Consider the following 16,476-nt stretch of genomic DNA (forward strand, 5'->3'; position numbering starts at 1 on the left):
CTAAAAAAATTTTACTTTGTCATTTGACAATAAATTGATGAAGGGAGGTATGCATCTTTTAACGAAGCTCAATAAAGATCGTTGTCTTTTAGTCTCACTTAAAAGTAGGCCCAAAAAAGTTAAGAGCTAAATCTATTAGAAGAGGAATTCAATTAATGTGAGCATCAAGAAAGCCCAAGAGACCAAGAAGAAATTATGTTAGGAGCATGCCCATCCAACAGTTCATGTACTTATTTTTTGAATGTGAAACATGTGACAAGTAGGTCCCGCTCCTTATGCATTCAATGTCAATAAATGTATAAATTATTGTCACATGTTTTACATCAAAAAACAAACATATGACCACGTGAAGGGACAGGTTCCCTATATAATCTCTCCAGAAAAAGGTCCTTCAAATCGAAGGGTGAAGAAAAAAAAAAGAGAAATTATTAAATTATAAAAAAAAAATCACACTTTATAAAACCATTCAAGGAGTATTTAGTATTTACACTTCATAATATAACAAAAGACAATGCTGCAATGACCTTTTGATAGTTGGTTTCTTAAATCAATTCACTTTCATGAAAATTTCCTACACAATTGAGAGTTTAGATTTTTTTATTTAGATTTAGATTTACATAATGTTTAGATAAAATGTAATATAAAATTATATTCAACTCTATCAAATTTATATTCAAATTCAAGACGTGACCAGAGTCTCAAACACAACCTCTCTGACTGCAAACAATAACTAAACCCATCATTTATAAGGGAACATGGGGTGCCTAGCTAGCTAGATGCAAAGAGTGTCTCGCAGGATTGAAGCTTCACTGCATTGAATAATCCAATGTGACCTTCGTTAATTTCAGCAACCTTAGTTAATTTCAGTACATGTCAAGTTTCCTACTGCGGCTGCACGTTCCATACCACCTCTTTAATTTCAATTCCCAACTCCCCATTTCTCACCTTATAAATTACAATAAATGCATTATGGCAATTCTGAGCCAGCCCAATTTGATCATCAGGAATCAGATAGATGATGATGATGATGAAGAAACTGTCAACTACAGCTGCTGGTTCTGCTGCAGCTGCTGCATTGGCCCTTGGCCTCCTTCTGTTGAGCCTCCCAGGCCACTGCCTCGGCGGACTCCAGGTCGGATTCTACAATGGAAAATGCGGTCTAGTCAAGGTCGAGTCCGTCGTAGCTGCCATTGTCACTGCCAGGTTCATCAGGGACCCGACCATCCTTGCTGCCCTCCTTCGCATGCAGTTCCATGATTGCTTTGTCAATGCAAGTTATTCAGCTTGTTCCCTAGTTAAAAACTATACACACACATGATATTGGCTTAAGAACTGAAAATCATATCAAAGTGGTATTTTTGTACTCACATATGTAGGGGTGCGACGCATCGATACTGCTAGACGGGGACTTGAGTGAGAAAACTGCCTTTTTAAATCTAAACTTGAGGGGCTATGACATCATTGATGAAGTGAAGGCTCCTCTGGAGAATCTCTGCCCCGGTATCATCTCCTGTGCCGATATCATAGCCATGGCAGCCCCAGATGCCGTTTTCTTGGTATGTAATGTATATTCTTTCACATGTATCTATCTATGGTACTCGACCATGTTAGGACTAAAGAGCTCATGGGTGGGCTTGATAAATTGAGTGAACACCAACTTGATCCAAAAGTTTAAGTCTATTGAGTCTTGGGCCAAATCATGTATATAAGCACCCATCATTTACTCAATTTTTCCAACAAACTCACAAGTGGAATTCTCAACGGACCAAATTAAAGCTTCATTAATTAATAAAGTATTTAACCAATTAAAAGAGGAGCAAATGTGAATTTGATAGCAACTGACATTGGTGAATGCCTGCAGGCTGGTGGAGGGCAATACAATGTAGAAACAGGAAGGAGGGATGGCTTAGTATCCCTTGCTCAAAATGTGAACCTCCCAGTTCTTCAATGTCTGTGTCTCAAGCCATTGCAGTATTTGCAAGCAAGGGGCTCAGTTCTGCAGACATGGTCTATCTTCTTGGTATACATTCATATTTTTACCTTCTCAATTTTTGTTTCATACCCTTCTCTTATTTCTTTTCACTCTGTTCATTTCCATCTGTGACACATGTAAACAAAATTTGAAATATTGCACAAATGCCAAATGATTTTTTCCATTCCCCTCCATTAACATATGCAGGAGGGCACACGATCGGCATAGTGCACTGTTTGTTCTTCGTGGACCGTCTCTACAATTTTCAAAACTCAGGAAAACCCGACCCAACCATGGACCCATGGCTGGCTGCTGTGTTGAGGCTGATGTGCCCTCAGAATGCAACATCTGACAGCACTGCCGTTCTTGATCAGGATCTTCTAAGCTCAAATATTGTTGACAACTCTTACTACAAGCAAATACTGTTGCAAAGGGGAATTCTCCAAATTGATCAAGAGCTAGCACTAGACCCCCGAACCAGGCCAATGGTGAGGGCGATAGCTGGTGGTGGCTTTAGCTTCTCCGCCAAGTTCGGTGCAGCCATGGTCAAGATGGGAGCAGTCGAAGTCCTCACCGGTACACAAGGGGTGATTAGGAGATCTTGTCGAATGATTAATAGTCTTCCAAATGAAGACATCAACAACCTGCTAAATGAAAGAAATAACTAAAGATGTGTACATGGATTTTCTTGGTGTTGATTTTTTTTCTATGCAGCTGTGTGCCATTTGAATTTAGCATTTGTTTTGTTCATTGGTAGATATGTTGGTTGGAAAAGAATGATTTTGATTCAATGAAATGTATGTCGGTTGGAAAAGCATGGTTTTAATTAAAAGCATAATTTCAGAAACTACAAACAAACAATTATTTACAAGCAGAAGATAACAGTGATCTGACCTCTAGCCATAACTGCTCAAGTTTTCAAGAAAATGATCCGAAATAAGAAAGAGAACTATGAGAAATAGAAAAAGAGATTTGGGAATTCTCTTTACTCTCATTGTGTTTCAGAAGAGTAGAAGAAGTAGGATTTTTGGCTAGTTCTATATTACCGTAAGCCAATATGAGTGACTCAATGGTTAATCACAGACCCTATTTATAGACTGGTCAAGACCCCATCCACTGAGAGATTTCCTCTCACATTTCCTACCATCAAAGGATTGTGAGTTTTCAAAATCTCTCATTTGAGTTTCAAATCAGATTCGAAATCTTCCATTTAAATTTCAAACCAACAACTTAGTCTTAGGAGACTTAGTCTTAGCAAATCAAGTAGTTACTATAAAATCTCATCTCTCAAATTTGATTTTTTGAATAAAATAATAATTATAATAATTTAGATAATAGTATTTTTCAAATAAAACAAGATGTGTTATGTGCGCCACTTAAAAAGGAAACATGTGCACTAACATTCTCCCACGGCTCACACGATACATCTTGAAGACTTTATGGGATGAGAAGTTCAAAACGGAATATGACCACAAAACTACTTTTTGTTTTATAGAAAGATAATACTTGAATCATGGCGGTTTTGTTTTTCTTTATGTAGTAAACAATTCCTTCCATGTATCACAATGTACGACCTTTCTTAATAAAACTTTATATGGTAACTCTTTATGCATGACTTCCTATAAGTCATCGCGGGTCTAATGTCCCAATAGACAATTTTAGGAATAGAAACTATATGTGCACAAATAAATTGATTTTATTGACAATTAAATAAGATATAAAGAACAAAGTGTACTAACCAATCCCATGCTTTCCACATATCATGTAAAAACTTTGATTGAGAGCCCTTTTGTTAAGGGTCTACCACCATTAAATCAGTACTTATTTGTTCAATGGTCACTTCTTGTTCTTTAATTCTTTCTTTGACAACAAGCTACTTTATGTCAATGTGTTTACTTCTGCTCCCACTCTTATTGTTCTTTGAAAAGAACACTGCTGCCGAGTTATCACAGTAATCTTTAATGGCTTTGATATTGAATCCACAATTTGAAGCCCTGTGATAAAACTCTTTAACCATTTGGCTTGTGAAGTTGCATCGTCTACTATGGAGGCAGAGTTTATAGCATGCTTTGAAGCAACTTCACAGGCCAAATGGTTAAAGAATTTAATCAAAACTATAGGCCAATAAAAATTAATAAATGCATATATGACATGCATTAAATATTTATGCATAGGTTTTTTTTTTTTTTGGTTTGACCAGTCAAAGGATTGACCTATCTGATCTGGTCAACGGTCAACTAGTTCAGTCAACCAGTTCATTGAACTGGGCCAAGCTCTGTCCAAATGCGCGAGTCAAGTATGAATACGGGTCAAGTTGGCGGAGTCTCCCATGCACATTTTATCGGGTCAGGCCTAAGAGTGGGCCGGCCTATTTGACCAATGGCTCAGGCTTTATAAACCTAACTAGTTTGTTTACTGAACTGGGCCAGGCCCAAATCCCACGGCCCGTGAGCTTCAACAAGGCTCTTCTCCTAAATGGATCGGATGCAACCCATGGCCCAATACCCTAGGCCTAAATGACACAACCCACGCCGTTTCAACCCTCTTTGGCGCTCAAGAAACCCTAGCACTGTCTGCCCTTCCTTGCCTCTTGATCCGGCGCGACTTCACTTCCTCACGGTGTCTTCACTGTTACGCGAAAAACTCAACACAAAAAATTTCTCATAAAACCGAGACCGCTCAGTGAACAAACCAATTAAAAAGAAAATCTCTCTTTGGAAAGAAAAACATATCGTGAGATTGGTAAAATAAGCACAATACATAAATCGAGTTTGCATATTTAAGAACAGTGCATGCCGAGTGAATTTTATCCTAGAAATTAATATTGTAATATCAAAATCAATTTCTTAAAAAATAATTTCATGCGGTTTTAGAATAATAGAAACTAAGCAATATGGCATGGAGTTGGCTTTGATACCACTAATGAAAGCATAATTTTAGAAACTACAAACAAACAATTATTTACAAGTGGAAGAGAACAGTGATCTGACCTCCAGTCATAATTATTCTAGTCTTCAAGAAAGGTGTTGGCCTTATAAGGCTTAACATCTTATTTTGATACTAACAAACAAGAGAAACTTAATATATTTGGTTGAGTAATGATATTTCAGGACTCACAAGGATCAAGCATGTAAATGCAAGGTCAAGGATCCATTGCAAGCTTATACTTCAAAGAAGGATGATCATATGAAACTTAAATGACATGAATTCAAAGAATAAAACTTGAAGATCATGAGAGCATGGATATTAAAGAGAACTCGATGAAAAGCTCAAAGTATTTTAAAGCTTGAAGAGAAGTAGCAGACCAAAACATGAAGACTTCAGTGTTTAAGAATGACAAATGGCTTAGAATTCTTTATTGAACTTTAATGTTTAAATATCTTTTGAAATATTTTTGAAACTCTTTTAGGGTTGAATATGGACTTAGAGACCAACTTTTTAAAACCCTGAAAAATGTTTTTGACAAGTCACATTTAATTCTTTCAAATAACAAAAGGGTTTAAAAATAAAAAATGAAAGTTTTTCAAAAAATGGGACTAGTCAGTCGACTAACCAGAACACACTAAAAATTGGCTAGCCAACTGACGAAACACTAGAATGAATAAACTGCCTAGCTGACTAACATTTTGAACTAAGATCAGTCAACTGACTAACACGCCCAACCGACTGACCATTTTGAACGTGGTTGAGCCAGCTGACTGAAAAATCAATGAAATTAATTTTTGGACAGACAGAATGTTGTCAGCTGCCTGTCCAGCCGACTGACATTATAAAATGAACTATCTATTCGCCTGTCCAGCCAACTGACTCCATGAGATTTTTGAATTTTAAACTCCAACGAGAAAATTTTAAAAATTAGTTTTTCAAATGTGAACGTTATAAAAACTTGATTAACACTCCAAGTAACTTGGGGAACAAGGAAACTAATCCTAAAAATTATATAAATACTACCTTAATCCCAAGAAATTATTAACCAAGCAATTACACAGCAAACTTGCATTCAATCTCTCAAAGTTCTCTATTGTTCATACTCTTGCTGGGGAAATCATCTGAATTGCTGCCGAAACATCAACCTACGGTTCTCATACTGAGTTTTCTCAATCACAAAAGAACCCTTGGTAATCTCTACACTTGAGCTTCAATTCTATTTCATATTTGATATTCAAATTGTTGAAGTACCTAGTGCTGAATTAGTACTAATCTACTCTGTTTTGAGAGTGTTCTTGTACGCAGCTACTCTTTTGTATTTTTTCAGTATTCTTTACGATTCCAAGGTGTTTGGGTCGTTGGCTAAGCGTGGGGATATCGCTTAGAGAGGAGAACTCTAGCCTATTGAAGGAGTGACCGAGTAAGGGGATATCACTTAGAGAACAAGCTCTAACCTACTAAAGGAGTGTGTAAATGGTGTTGTTCTGCCCGATAAAGGAACTAGTTTAGTGAATCCTTTGGTGGTTTGCCAAAGGCAAGGACATAGGCTGGGTATAAGCCGAACCTCATAAAAACCATGGTCTCACTCTCTCTTTCCCTTGTTCTTTACTTTTAGCATATATAAATTGTGTGGATGTTTTAAATTTCTAAATCATATATACTACGTGGATTAGATATTAAATAAACTTAAGCTTAATTTATTTTTGGGATTGCAAAAACTGAAAGGGAGTACGTTGGTTGATCCATCCTTTGAGAAAACCATAAAGGACTACGTTGATTGGTGAAACACCAAACAACTCTTTAACTGAAAGTTCATTTAACGTCTAAACTATTGGAAAGAGTATTGGATTTTAGATTAAGCAAATTCATTAACCACAGGGCTTGAATCAAACTTTCATATATATAGGGCTTCAAACAAACAAAAGCTGAATCTTAAATCTTTGTTTGGATATTGTGGTTGATTGGAAAAATTGATTGATTTGGTTGATTGATTGTTTAAGTACTTTATTGGTATATGGATGTGGATTGGATATTATTTTAAATATTGGTTGTGTATTTGATAAATCAACAAGAAGTCAAGAATTCATTAAAAAGAATTAAAAGAAATTTTTTAAAACTAATTCACCCCCCTCCCTTGGGACTACACCTTAGTTTTCAAAAGGGATATGAAATAAGAAAGAGAACTATGAGAAATAGAGAAAAGGATTTGGGAATTCTCTTTATTCTCACTGTGTTTCAAAAGAGTAGAAGGAGTAGGGTTTTGGTGTAAGAACCCGAACCGTGAGACGTGAGTTTATTATGTAAAAGAGGGGTAAAATGGAAATTCTGCAGTCGACGAGGCCATAATTCGTCGACAAAGGTAGTAGGATTTTCGTCGACAAAATTCAAAGGTTCGTCGACGAGAAAAAGTGGAGTGGTTCAGGAAAATTTAAATATCAGAGTTCCTCAACGAGGACACCAATTCATCGACGAAATCCTCCGGGTCAAAGGCTTATAAAAGATCTTTTGGGCTTGCTTCATTGCTAAGTTTTGGCTTTTCTCTCTCCCTCTCTCTCAAGGATTGAAGCTCCCTCTCTCTCTCCTCAATTGCTTCGCTGTTTGTCGCCGGAATCGCAAATCCAAAGTTACTGCGAGGATCAGCAAAGGATTCTCTACATTTCTAGCGGATCGGAATCTAGATTCGAGCGTTTTTGGGTTTTGGGCCAAAATAGAGGTAAGGCTCGGTTTTCATTTCCGATTCAGTACATGTGTAGAGGTACGGATTGTAAGTATGTACTGTACTGTGGTTTGTAGGTTTTGGAGTCTCGGTTCATAGTTTTGAGGACCATAGAGTTTGTAGTTGGATTTCAGGTTGAGGTAAGGGGATTCTATTTATATCAATCCATTTTTTAACCAAGATTGGTAAGCCTGTAGGCTACGATCATATGTATGTTTTGGCTACTTATTTGGGGAAATCTATCGAGTAAAAATGATGGATTTTTGGGTTACAGTTTTTCGGGAAAATTGGGGATTTCGGGTATCATCTCTACTTTGTTTGGAAAAATTTTGGTTGTATTAAAACTGTATTATTGAGGTGACCATAATCCATATTTGCATAAACTGTATACTTGAAATTGTAAATGATATGATTTGCCGTAAACCAAATAAGTGTGGTATGTTTGTATGTATGTATTTTGTTCTAGATATTTGTGAAATAGCTATGTGGCGGCTAATTACCTTACGCTGAAATGTATAGGGACGTGAGTTCCAAAATGATTCCAATTTTTGTGAAATCGGCTAGTGGCGGCTAATTACCATACGCTGAAACAGCTATGTGGCGGCTACTTACTGTACGCTGCGCCATGTACCAGTTAACTACCGTGGGCGAGAGTGGCCGGCTCTATATCTGGGGTGTGAAATATTACCAGTATGTTCCGGCTGGTCACCGGTGGGTGTGATCTACACCGTATGTAGCAATGGATTCACAGTGGGCCTAGGTCGTCGCAGCGTAGTTTTGCATGTGGCAATGTAATCAAGGTGAGACTAGGTGACCTTGTGTAGTTGCGTATGTAGCAATGGATTCACTATTGGGCCTAAGTCGTAGATCTTCGTAGTTGCATATGTAGTAATGTAATCGCTGTGAGACTAGGTGACCTTGTGTAGTTGCGTATGAAGCAATGGATTCACTATTGGGCCTTGATCGTCGCAACGTAGTTATGTAGGTAGCAATGTAATTGCTGTGAGACGAGGTGACCTGGTGTAGTTGCGAACTAGTGTGACGAAACTGACCGTATGTATGTATATTGGGTATCGTATGAACTGGAATGGTTTTGTGAAAATACTGGAACTGTATGGAATTGTATGAAACTGTACGAATTGTTTCAAACTGTATTGTATGTATAGTGTTATGAAGTATGTAAAATGACACTGATATGCCACACACTGATATAAACTATTTTATCTGGGGTATGTGTTGTGTTATGGGGATGTATATCCTAGCTCGTGTAGACTCTGGTATGATACTGTCATTGTATAAAAGATCATATTCCGCTGCGTATTATGGATGATTGTGTGTATGTATGTGGGCATCCGTTTACCCCAAAGGGTCGGACCCCCTTTATGTATTGTATCATGTATGTTTAAATTGATACAGAGACAAGTTAGGTTACTTAAACTCACCCTCGGGTCCCATTTCCAGGTTCGGGGCGTGACAACTTGGTATCAGAGCTAACCAGGTTGTTAGGTCTTGTAGACTTGGTTAGGAGTATTGATGTGTACATACCAGAGTATAGGATGTAGGAAATGGATAGTGTTGGTCGAGGGTTGTTCTGTTACTATATCGGGTTTTGTTGGCAGTATTTCGTGTTTTTCCTGGGATGACGATTCTAGTAAAGGCAGGGCAGACCATTGACGACTTTCGTGTCAGTGTGACGGGACAGGCTTAGACCTGTGAGAGTAATAATTGACATGATTAGGTGTATGATTGTGTTAACTGTGTACGATATAGGAATTCTAACCTTTCCTATTCTGTTTTCAGAATAGAGCCCAAGGATAATAACTTGGAAAGTGGCTCCGAGAAGATGGCAAGCGATGAGTCTCCTTCTGTGTCTCGTGGTTTGGCGAGATAAGTGATTCAAGAGATTAGGTGGAGTGTTAGGAGACGCGAGAGCTCTCCTACTGATGCAGGGTGTACCATCGAGAGATTCACACGCATGCACCCTCCGACATTTACGAAAGGACCTAATCCAATAGTGGCGGAGGACTGGATTGAGAAGATCGAAAGGATTTTGGGAGTCCTCCACTGCACTGAGAAGCAGAAGGTCTTGTATGCTACCTTCCAATTGACTGGGGAGGCAAGGCGATGGTGGACGGTAGTGAGCCTGCTTGAGAGGCGGAGAGCTGGTCCATCTAGTATGACGTGGGGCCGCTTCAAGGAGGTACTTTTTGAAAGATACTTTCCGGTCTCCACACGGGATGCTAAGGCCGATGAGTTTTCGGGCCTGACGCAGGGAACTTTGACGGTGTAGAGGTATGCTTCCAGATATATCGAGTTATCTCGATTTGCACCGTACTTGGTTCTGAATGAGCATGAGAAGGCTAGAAGGTTCGAGAGGGGTCTGAGGAAAGACATCCTTCGTATTGTGGGGATGCTACAGATCCATGAGTTCTTTGTCCTAGTAGATAAAGCCACCATAGTTGAAACTGACCTTCGGGGAGATGAGATAGTACAAGTTCAGGGGAAGAGGCCAGTATCTTCTAGTCCTCAGAGTGGTCCTCAGCAGAGTAAGTAGAAGAAGAAGAAGAATTACAACTCTGGTTATTGGCAGAACACCAAGTGGCTGAGTTCTCAGGGGGGTCCATCCTCCGCACCACGCGCCAAATGCCATAAATGGCATGATAGCGAATGCCGACCATTCTGGGGTGTCTGCTACAACTTTGGCGAGATAGGCCACATAGCGAAGAGCTGTCAGGAACAAAGGAGGATTATGCCTACACAGAGTCACAACCGTGGAAGTAACCAGATGCCTCGAGGGAACTACCAAGCAACCACGGCTCCGGAGAGAGTATATTCACTTACTCTAGTAGATGCGGAACACGCTAGGGACGTGGTGACAGGTCCTTTCGAATGGGTTGCTTTCGAATAAAGTTTTTGTGTTACTTGATTCAGGGGCAACCCATTCGTTCATATCTGCTAAATTTGTGAAATTGTGTGGGGTTGAAACCCAACTTTTGGATGAATGTTTGGCTATGACTACGTCGACTGGGAGTATAACGATATATAGTAAGATGTTAGGAAATTGCCCGATTGTGATTCTAGAGAGACTACTACCGGTGAATCTTGTAGTATACGACATAACGGGTTTCGACGTTATACTGGGAATGGATTGGTTGTTCTCCAGTTATGCGGTGATTGATTGTCGGAAGAAGGTAGTAGTGTTCAGACCTCCTGGGAAGTAGGAGTATGAGTTCGTGGGATCGTGTGTGCGTTCGACGCCACAGATTCTATCAGCTTTGCAAGCGAGGAGGTTACTCTTGGATGGTTGTCAAGGGTACCTAGCTTGCGTGAAGGAACCGCTGCGGGATGAGTTGAGACTCGAAGATATCAGGTGGTCAATGAGTTTCTAGATGTGTTTCCAGATGACTTACCCGGTTTACCTCCGGATTGTGAGGTAGAGTTTGCGATAGATTTGCTGCCTGGCAAGGCACTGATTTCTAAAGCTCCGTACCAGATGGCTCCAGCAGAATTTCATAAGTTAAAGGAGCAGTTTCAGGAATTACTGGACCAGGGTTTTATTCGACCGAGTGTTTCACCCTAGGGAGCTCCAGTATTATTTTTGAAGAAAAAGGATGGGTCGATGCGTATGTGTACTGACTACCGTGAGATCAACAAAGTGACGGTGAAGAACCGTTACCCTTTGTCTCTTATAGATGATTTTTTTTACCAGCTACAGGGAATGCATGTCTTTTCGAAGATCGACCTACGGTCAGAGTATCATCAGATGAGGGTTAGATCTGAGGATGTAGCAAAGACCGCTTTCCGAACCAGATACGGCCACTACGAGTTTTTGGTCATGCCTTTTGGGCTGACGAATACTCTAGCGGTGTTCATGGATTTGATGAATAGGGCATTCCATAAGTACCTGGATAGGTTCGTGGCAGTGTTCATTGATGACATTCTGGTATACTCTAGGAGTACGGAAGAGCGTGTGGACCATTTGATGTTGGTGCTACAGATTCTGCGGGAGAAGAAGCTATATGCTAAGCTGAAGAAGTGTGAGTTCTAGTTGAATCAGGTTGCGTTCTTAGGCCACGTGGTGTCTGAGGGCAGTATCTCTGTTGATCCTAGCAAGATCGAAGTTGTGGTCAACTGGGCTAGACCGAAGAGTGTGTAGGAGGTTTGGAGTTTTCTGGGACTGGCGGGTTACTATCGTTGGTTCGTGGAGGGATTCTCTAAATTTTCTGAACCTCTAACACGATTAACCAGGAAAGGAGTGCATTTTGAGTGGACTAGTGATTGCGAGCAGTGTTTTCAAGAGTTGAAGCATCGGCTGGTTACTACTCTAGTATTGACCATTCCTTCAGGGGATGGGAGTTTTGTGATTTATAGCGACGCATCCTTGAAAGGTTTGGGATGTGTGCTTATGCAATAGGGTAAGGTGGTAGCTTATGCTTCTCGATAACTTAAGGAGTATGAGAAGAATTACCCTACGCTTGATTTGGAATTGGCTGCTGTTGTTTATGCCCTAAAGATCTGGCGACACTACCTGTACGATGTTCAGTATGATATTTTCACTGACACAAAAGCCTCAGGTACTTTTTCACACAGAAGGAGTTGAATATGAGGCAAAGGCGATGGCTAGAGTTGATTAAGGATTATGATTGCACGATCAGTTATCACCCGGGAAAGGCTAATGTGGTAGCAGATGCGTTGAGTCGGAAGTCAGAACATGCAACAGTATCTGCAGTTGTAGCTCAGCATCATGTCAGTCGTGTGGAGTTGGTGTCTAATGATCATCAGGCTTTCATTGCTAGCTTGGTAATCCAACCGACTTTGTTTGAGCATATTAGAGCTGTGCAGACTAATGATGCAGAGTTAGCTGAGATTATGGAGAAAGTGCAGCAGGGTTTGGCTGCGGATTTTAACCTCTCTAACAGAGGTGTGTTGAGGTTTGGGATCAGACTGTGCGTTTCAAATGATGATGAGATCAGAAGGACGATTCTGGAGGAAGCACATCATTCTCTGTATATTGTACATTTGGGTAGTACAAAGATGTATCGGGATTTGCGCAAGTCCTTCTAGTGGAGTGGTATAAAGAGGGATATTGCCCGATTTGTGGAGTAGTGTCTGACGTGTCAGCAGGTGAAAGCTGAACATCAGAGGCCGGCAGGGCCGTTACAGCCTTTGCATATTCCGATGTGGAAGTGGGAACACATTTCCATGGACTTTGTTACCGAATTACCAACAGTGCATCACGGGCAGAACACTATTTGGGTGATCGTGGACAAGTTAACGAAATCTGCTCACTTTGTACCGATGAAGGTTAGCTACCCTTTAAGTAGGCTAGCTGATATGTACGTGCATGAGATTGTGAGAATGAACGGGGTACCGGTGTTCATTGTTTTAGATCGAGAGAGGTTTACTTCTCGATTTTGGAAGAGTTTGCAGGAAGCATTGGAGACGAAGCTTGCTTTTTGTACAGCTTTCCACCCCCAGACTAATGGACAGTCAGAGAGGACGATACAGATCTTGGAGGATATGTTACGGGCTTGTGTATTGGACTTCGGTGGTAGTTAGATTTAGTTTCTGCCACTAGTGGAGTTTGCCTATAACAATAGTTTCCAGGCTAGTATAGGGATGGCACCGTTCGAGGCTTTGTATGGTCGGAGGTGTCGATCTCCTTTGTATTGGGATGAGGTCGGTGAACATCGGGTTTTAGGACCTGAACTCGTATAGCAGGCGTCTAAGAAGGTAGGTTTGATCCGGGAGAGGATTAGATAGGCTTAGAGCCGCCAAAAGAATTACACGGATGTTCGGCACCGCGAGTTGGAGTTTAAGGTGGGGGGTAAGGTATTCCTTAGAATCGCTCCGATGAAGGGAGTGATGAAATTCGGAAGGAAGGGCAAGTTGAGCCCGAGGTATATTGGACCATTCGAGGTACTTGAGCGAGTAGGTCCAGTAGCCTACAGAGTTGCATTACCTCCAGCACTTTCGAGGGTCCATGATGTGTTTCACGTATCCATGTTGAGGAGGTACGTGTTGGATCCCTCACATGTTATTAGTTATGATGAGTTGGAAATTAGGGATACTTTAGCGTATGAGGAGATAGCTATTGAGGTTCTAGACTATAAAGTTCAGAAGCTCCGTACCAAAGAGATATCGTTAGTGAAGGTATTGTGGGCGGAACCACGAGGTTGAGGAAGCTTCTTGGGAACTAGAGACGGAGATATGCCAGAAGTAGCCACAGTTATTTAAGTAGTATTTGGATAGAAGGGTGGTATGAGTATGAATGTATGTATGTAATCCTCTGTTATCATATTGTATTTAGTGGTTAGTCTCAGGGAGAGTCATGTGATATTCTAAGTTCCTGAGACCGTGTATGTATGTGACCACGGTATTCCTCCGCCATAAGTGAGGGTATGTATGTGTATGTATTGTAACAGGGCTGCGTATAAATGGCCGCCGTATTCTCTAGAGTATGTATGTATGTATCGTAACAGGGTTGCGTATAAATTGTCGTTGTATTCTCTAGAGTGAGTATGTATGTATCGTAGAGGGACTGCGTATAGATAGTCACCGTTTCACTTTAGAGTATGTATGTACTAGTGTGAATGTGATTGTAAAGAGAGATTGCAAATTTCGAGGATGAAATTTTTGTAAGGAGGGGAGGTTGTAAGAATCCGAACCGTGAGATGTGGGTTTATTATGTAAAAGAGGGGTAAAATGGAAATTCTGCAGACTTCGTTGACGAGGCCATAATTCGTTGACGAAGGTAGTAGGCTTTTCGTCGACGAAATTCAGAGGTTTGTCGACGAGAAAAAGCTGAGAGGTTGAGGAAAATTTAAATATCAGAGTTCGTCGACGAAATCTCTGCCTCGTCGATGAAATCTCTGAAGACTTCGTCGACGAGGACACCAATTCGTCGACGAAATTCTCCGGGTCAAAGGCTTATAAAAGATCTTTTGGGCTTGCTTCATTGCTAAGTTTTGGCTTTTCTCTCTCCCTCTCTCTCTAGGATTGAAGCTCTCTCTCTCTCTCTCCTCAATTGCTTCGTTGTTTGTCGCCGGAATCGCAAATCCAAAGTTATTGCGAGGATCAGCGAAGGATTCTCTATGATTCTAGCATATCAGAATCTCGATTCGAGCGTTTTTGGGTTTCGGGCCAAAATAGAGGTAAGGCTCGGTTTTCATTTCTGATTCAGTACATGTGTAAAGGTATGGATTGTAAGTATGTACTGTACTGTGGTTTGTAGGTTTCGAAGTCTCGATTCTTAGTTTTGAGGACCGTAGAGTTCGTAGTTGGATTTCAGGTTGAGGTAAGGGGATTCTATTTATATCAGTCCATTTTTGAAATCAGGATCGGTAAGCCTGTAGGCTACAATCATATGTATGTTTTGGCTACTTATTTGGAGAAATCTATCAGGTAAAAATGAGCAATTTTTGGGCTACAATTTTTCAGGAAAATTAGGGATTTCGGGTATCATCTCTAATTTGTTTAGAAAACTGTTGGTTGTATTAAAATTGTATTATTGAGATGACCGTAATCCATATTTGCATAAACTGTATACTTGAAATTGTAAATGATATGATTTGTCGTAAACCAAATAAGTGTGGTATGTTTGTATGTATGTATTTTGTTCCAGATATTTATGAAACAGCTATGTGGTGGCTAATTACCGTACGCTGAAAGGTATAGGGACGTGAGTTCCAAAATGATTCTAAGTTTTGTGAAATCGACTAGTGGCGGCTAATTACCGTATGCCAAAACAGTTATGTGGCGGCTAATTACTGTACGCTGCTCCATATACCGGTTAACTACCGTGGGTGAGAGTGGCTGGCTCTATATCCGGGGTGTGAAATATCACCAGTATGTTCCGGCTGGTCACCGGTGGGTGTGTTCTACACCGCATGTAGCAATGGATTCACAGTGGGCCTAGGTCATCGCAGCGTAGTTTTGCATGTGGCAATGTAATCAGGGTGAGACTAGGTGACCTTGTGTAGTTGCGTATGTAGCAATGGATTCGCTATTGGGCCTAAGTCGTAGATCTTCATAGTTGCATATGTAGTAATGTAATCGTTGTGAGACTAGGTGACCTTGTGTAGTTGCGTATTGAGCAATGGATTCACTATTGGGCCTTGATCGTCGCAGCGTAATTGCGTAGGTAGCAATGTAATCGTTGTGAGACGAGGTGACCTTGTGTAGTTGCGAATTAGTGTGACGACACTGACCGTATGTATGTATGTATGTATGTATGTTGGGTATCATATGAACTGGAATGGTTTTGTGAAAATACTGGAACTGTATGGAATTGTATGAAACTATACGAATTGTTTCAAACTGTATCGTATGTATAGTGTTATGAAATATGTAAAATGACACTGGTATGCCACAGACTGATATAAACTGTTTTTCTTCCTTACTGAGAGGTGTCTCACCCCGAATGTACGTATAATATTTTCAGGGCCTTTAGGTAGCGGTAAGTTGCATCTTAGCGTTTGGGAGCAAGGGTGTCGTAGCTGCTGCTAGTACCTTTTTAGGTACGAGTTTTGGTATGCAGGTTGTCGGGATGGCTTTTGTAGACGCTTGGGGTATATGTTGTGTTATGGGGATGTATATCCTAGCTCGTGTAGACTCTGGTATGATACTGTCATTGTATAAAAGACCGTATTCCGCTGCGTATTATGGATTAGTATGGATGATTGTGTGTATGTATGTGGGCATCCGTTTACCCCACGGTGTCGAACCCCCTTTATGTATTGTATCATGTATGTTTAAATTGATACAGAGACAAGTTAGGTTACTTAAACTCACCCACGGGCCCCATTTCCGGGTTCGGGGCGTGACATTTGGTCAGTTCTATATTACCGTAAGCCGATAT

At 40.5% G+C, this 16,476-nt stretch overlaps 1 protein-coding gene across 1 annotated transcript; it reads left to right on the forward strand.

The window, feature by feature from the left end:
- Window positions 1–1,015: 1,015 nt before the first annotated feature.
- Window positions 1,016–2,640, forward strand: LOC131148332 (peroxidase 60). The gene is given in 5 exon segments (XM_058098047.1): window positions 1,016–1,270; window positions 1,377–1,556; window positions 1,862–1,934; window positions 1,937–2,020; window positions 2,180–2,640. Coding segments are annotated over 5 exon segments (1,053 nt in total).
- Window positions 2,641–16,476: the final 13,836 nt, after the last annotated feature.

Source organism: Malania oleifera, chromosome 2 (genome assembly GCF_029873635.1).
Source record: "Malania oleifera isolate guangnan ecotype guangnan chromosome 2, ASM2987363v1, whole genome shotgun sequence".
Lineage (NCBI taxonomy): Eukaryota > Viridiplantae > Streptophyta > Magnoliopsida > Santalales > Ximeniaceae > Malania > Malania oleifera.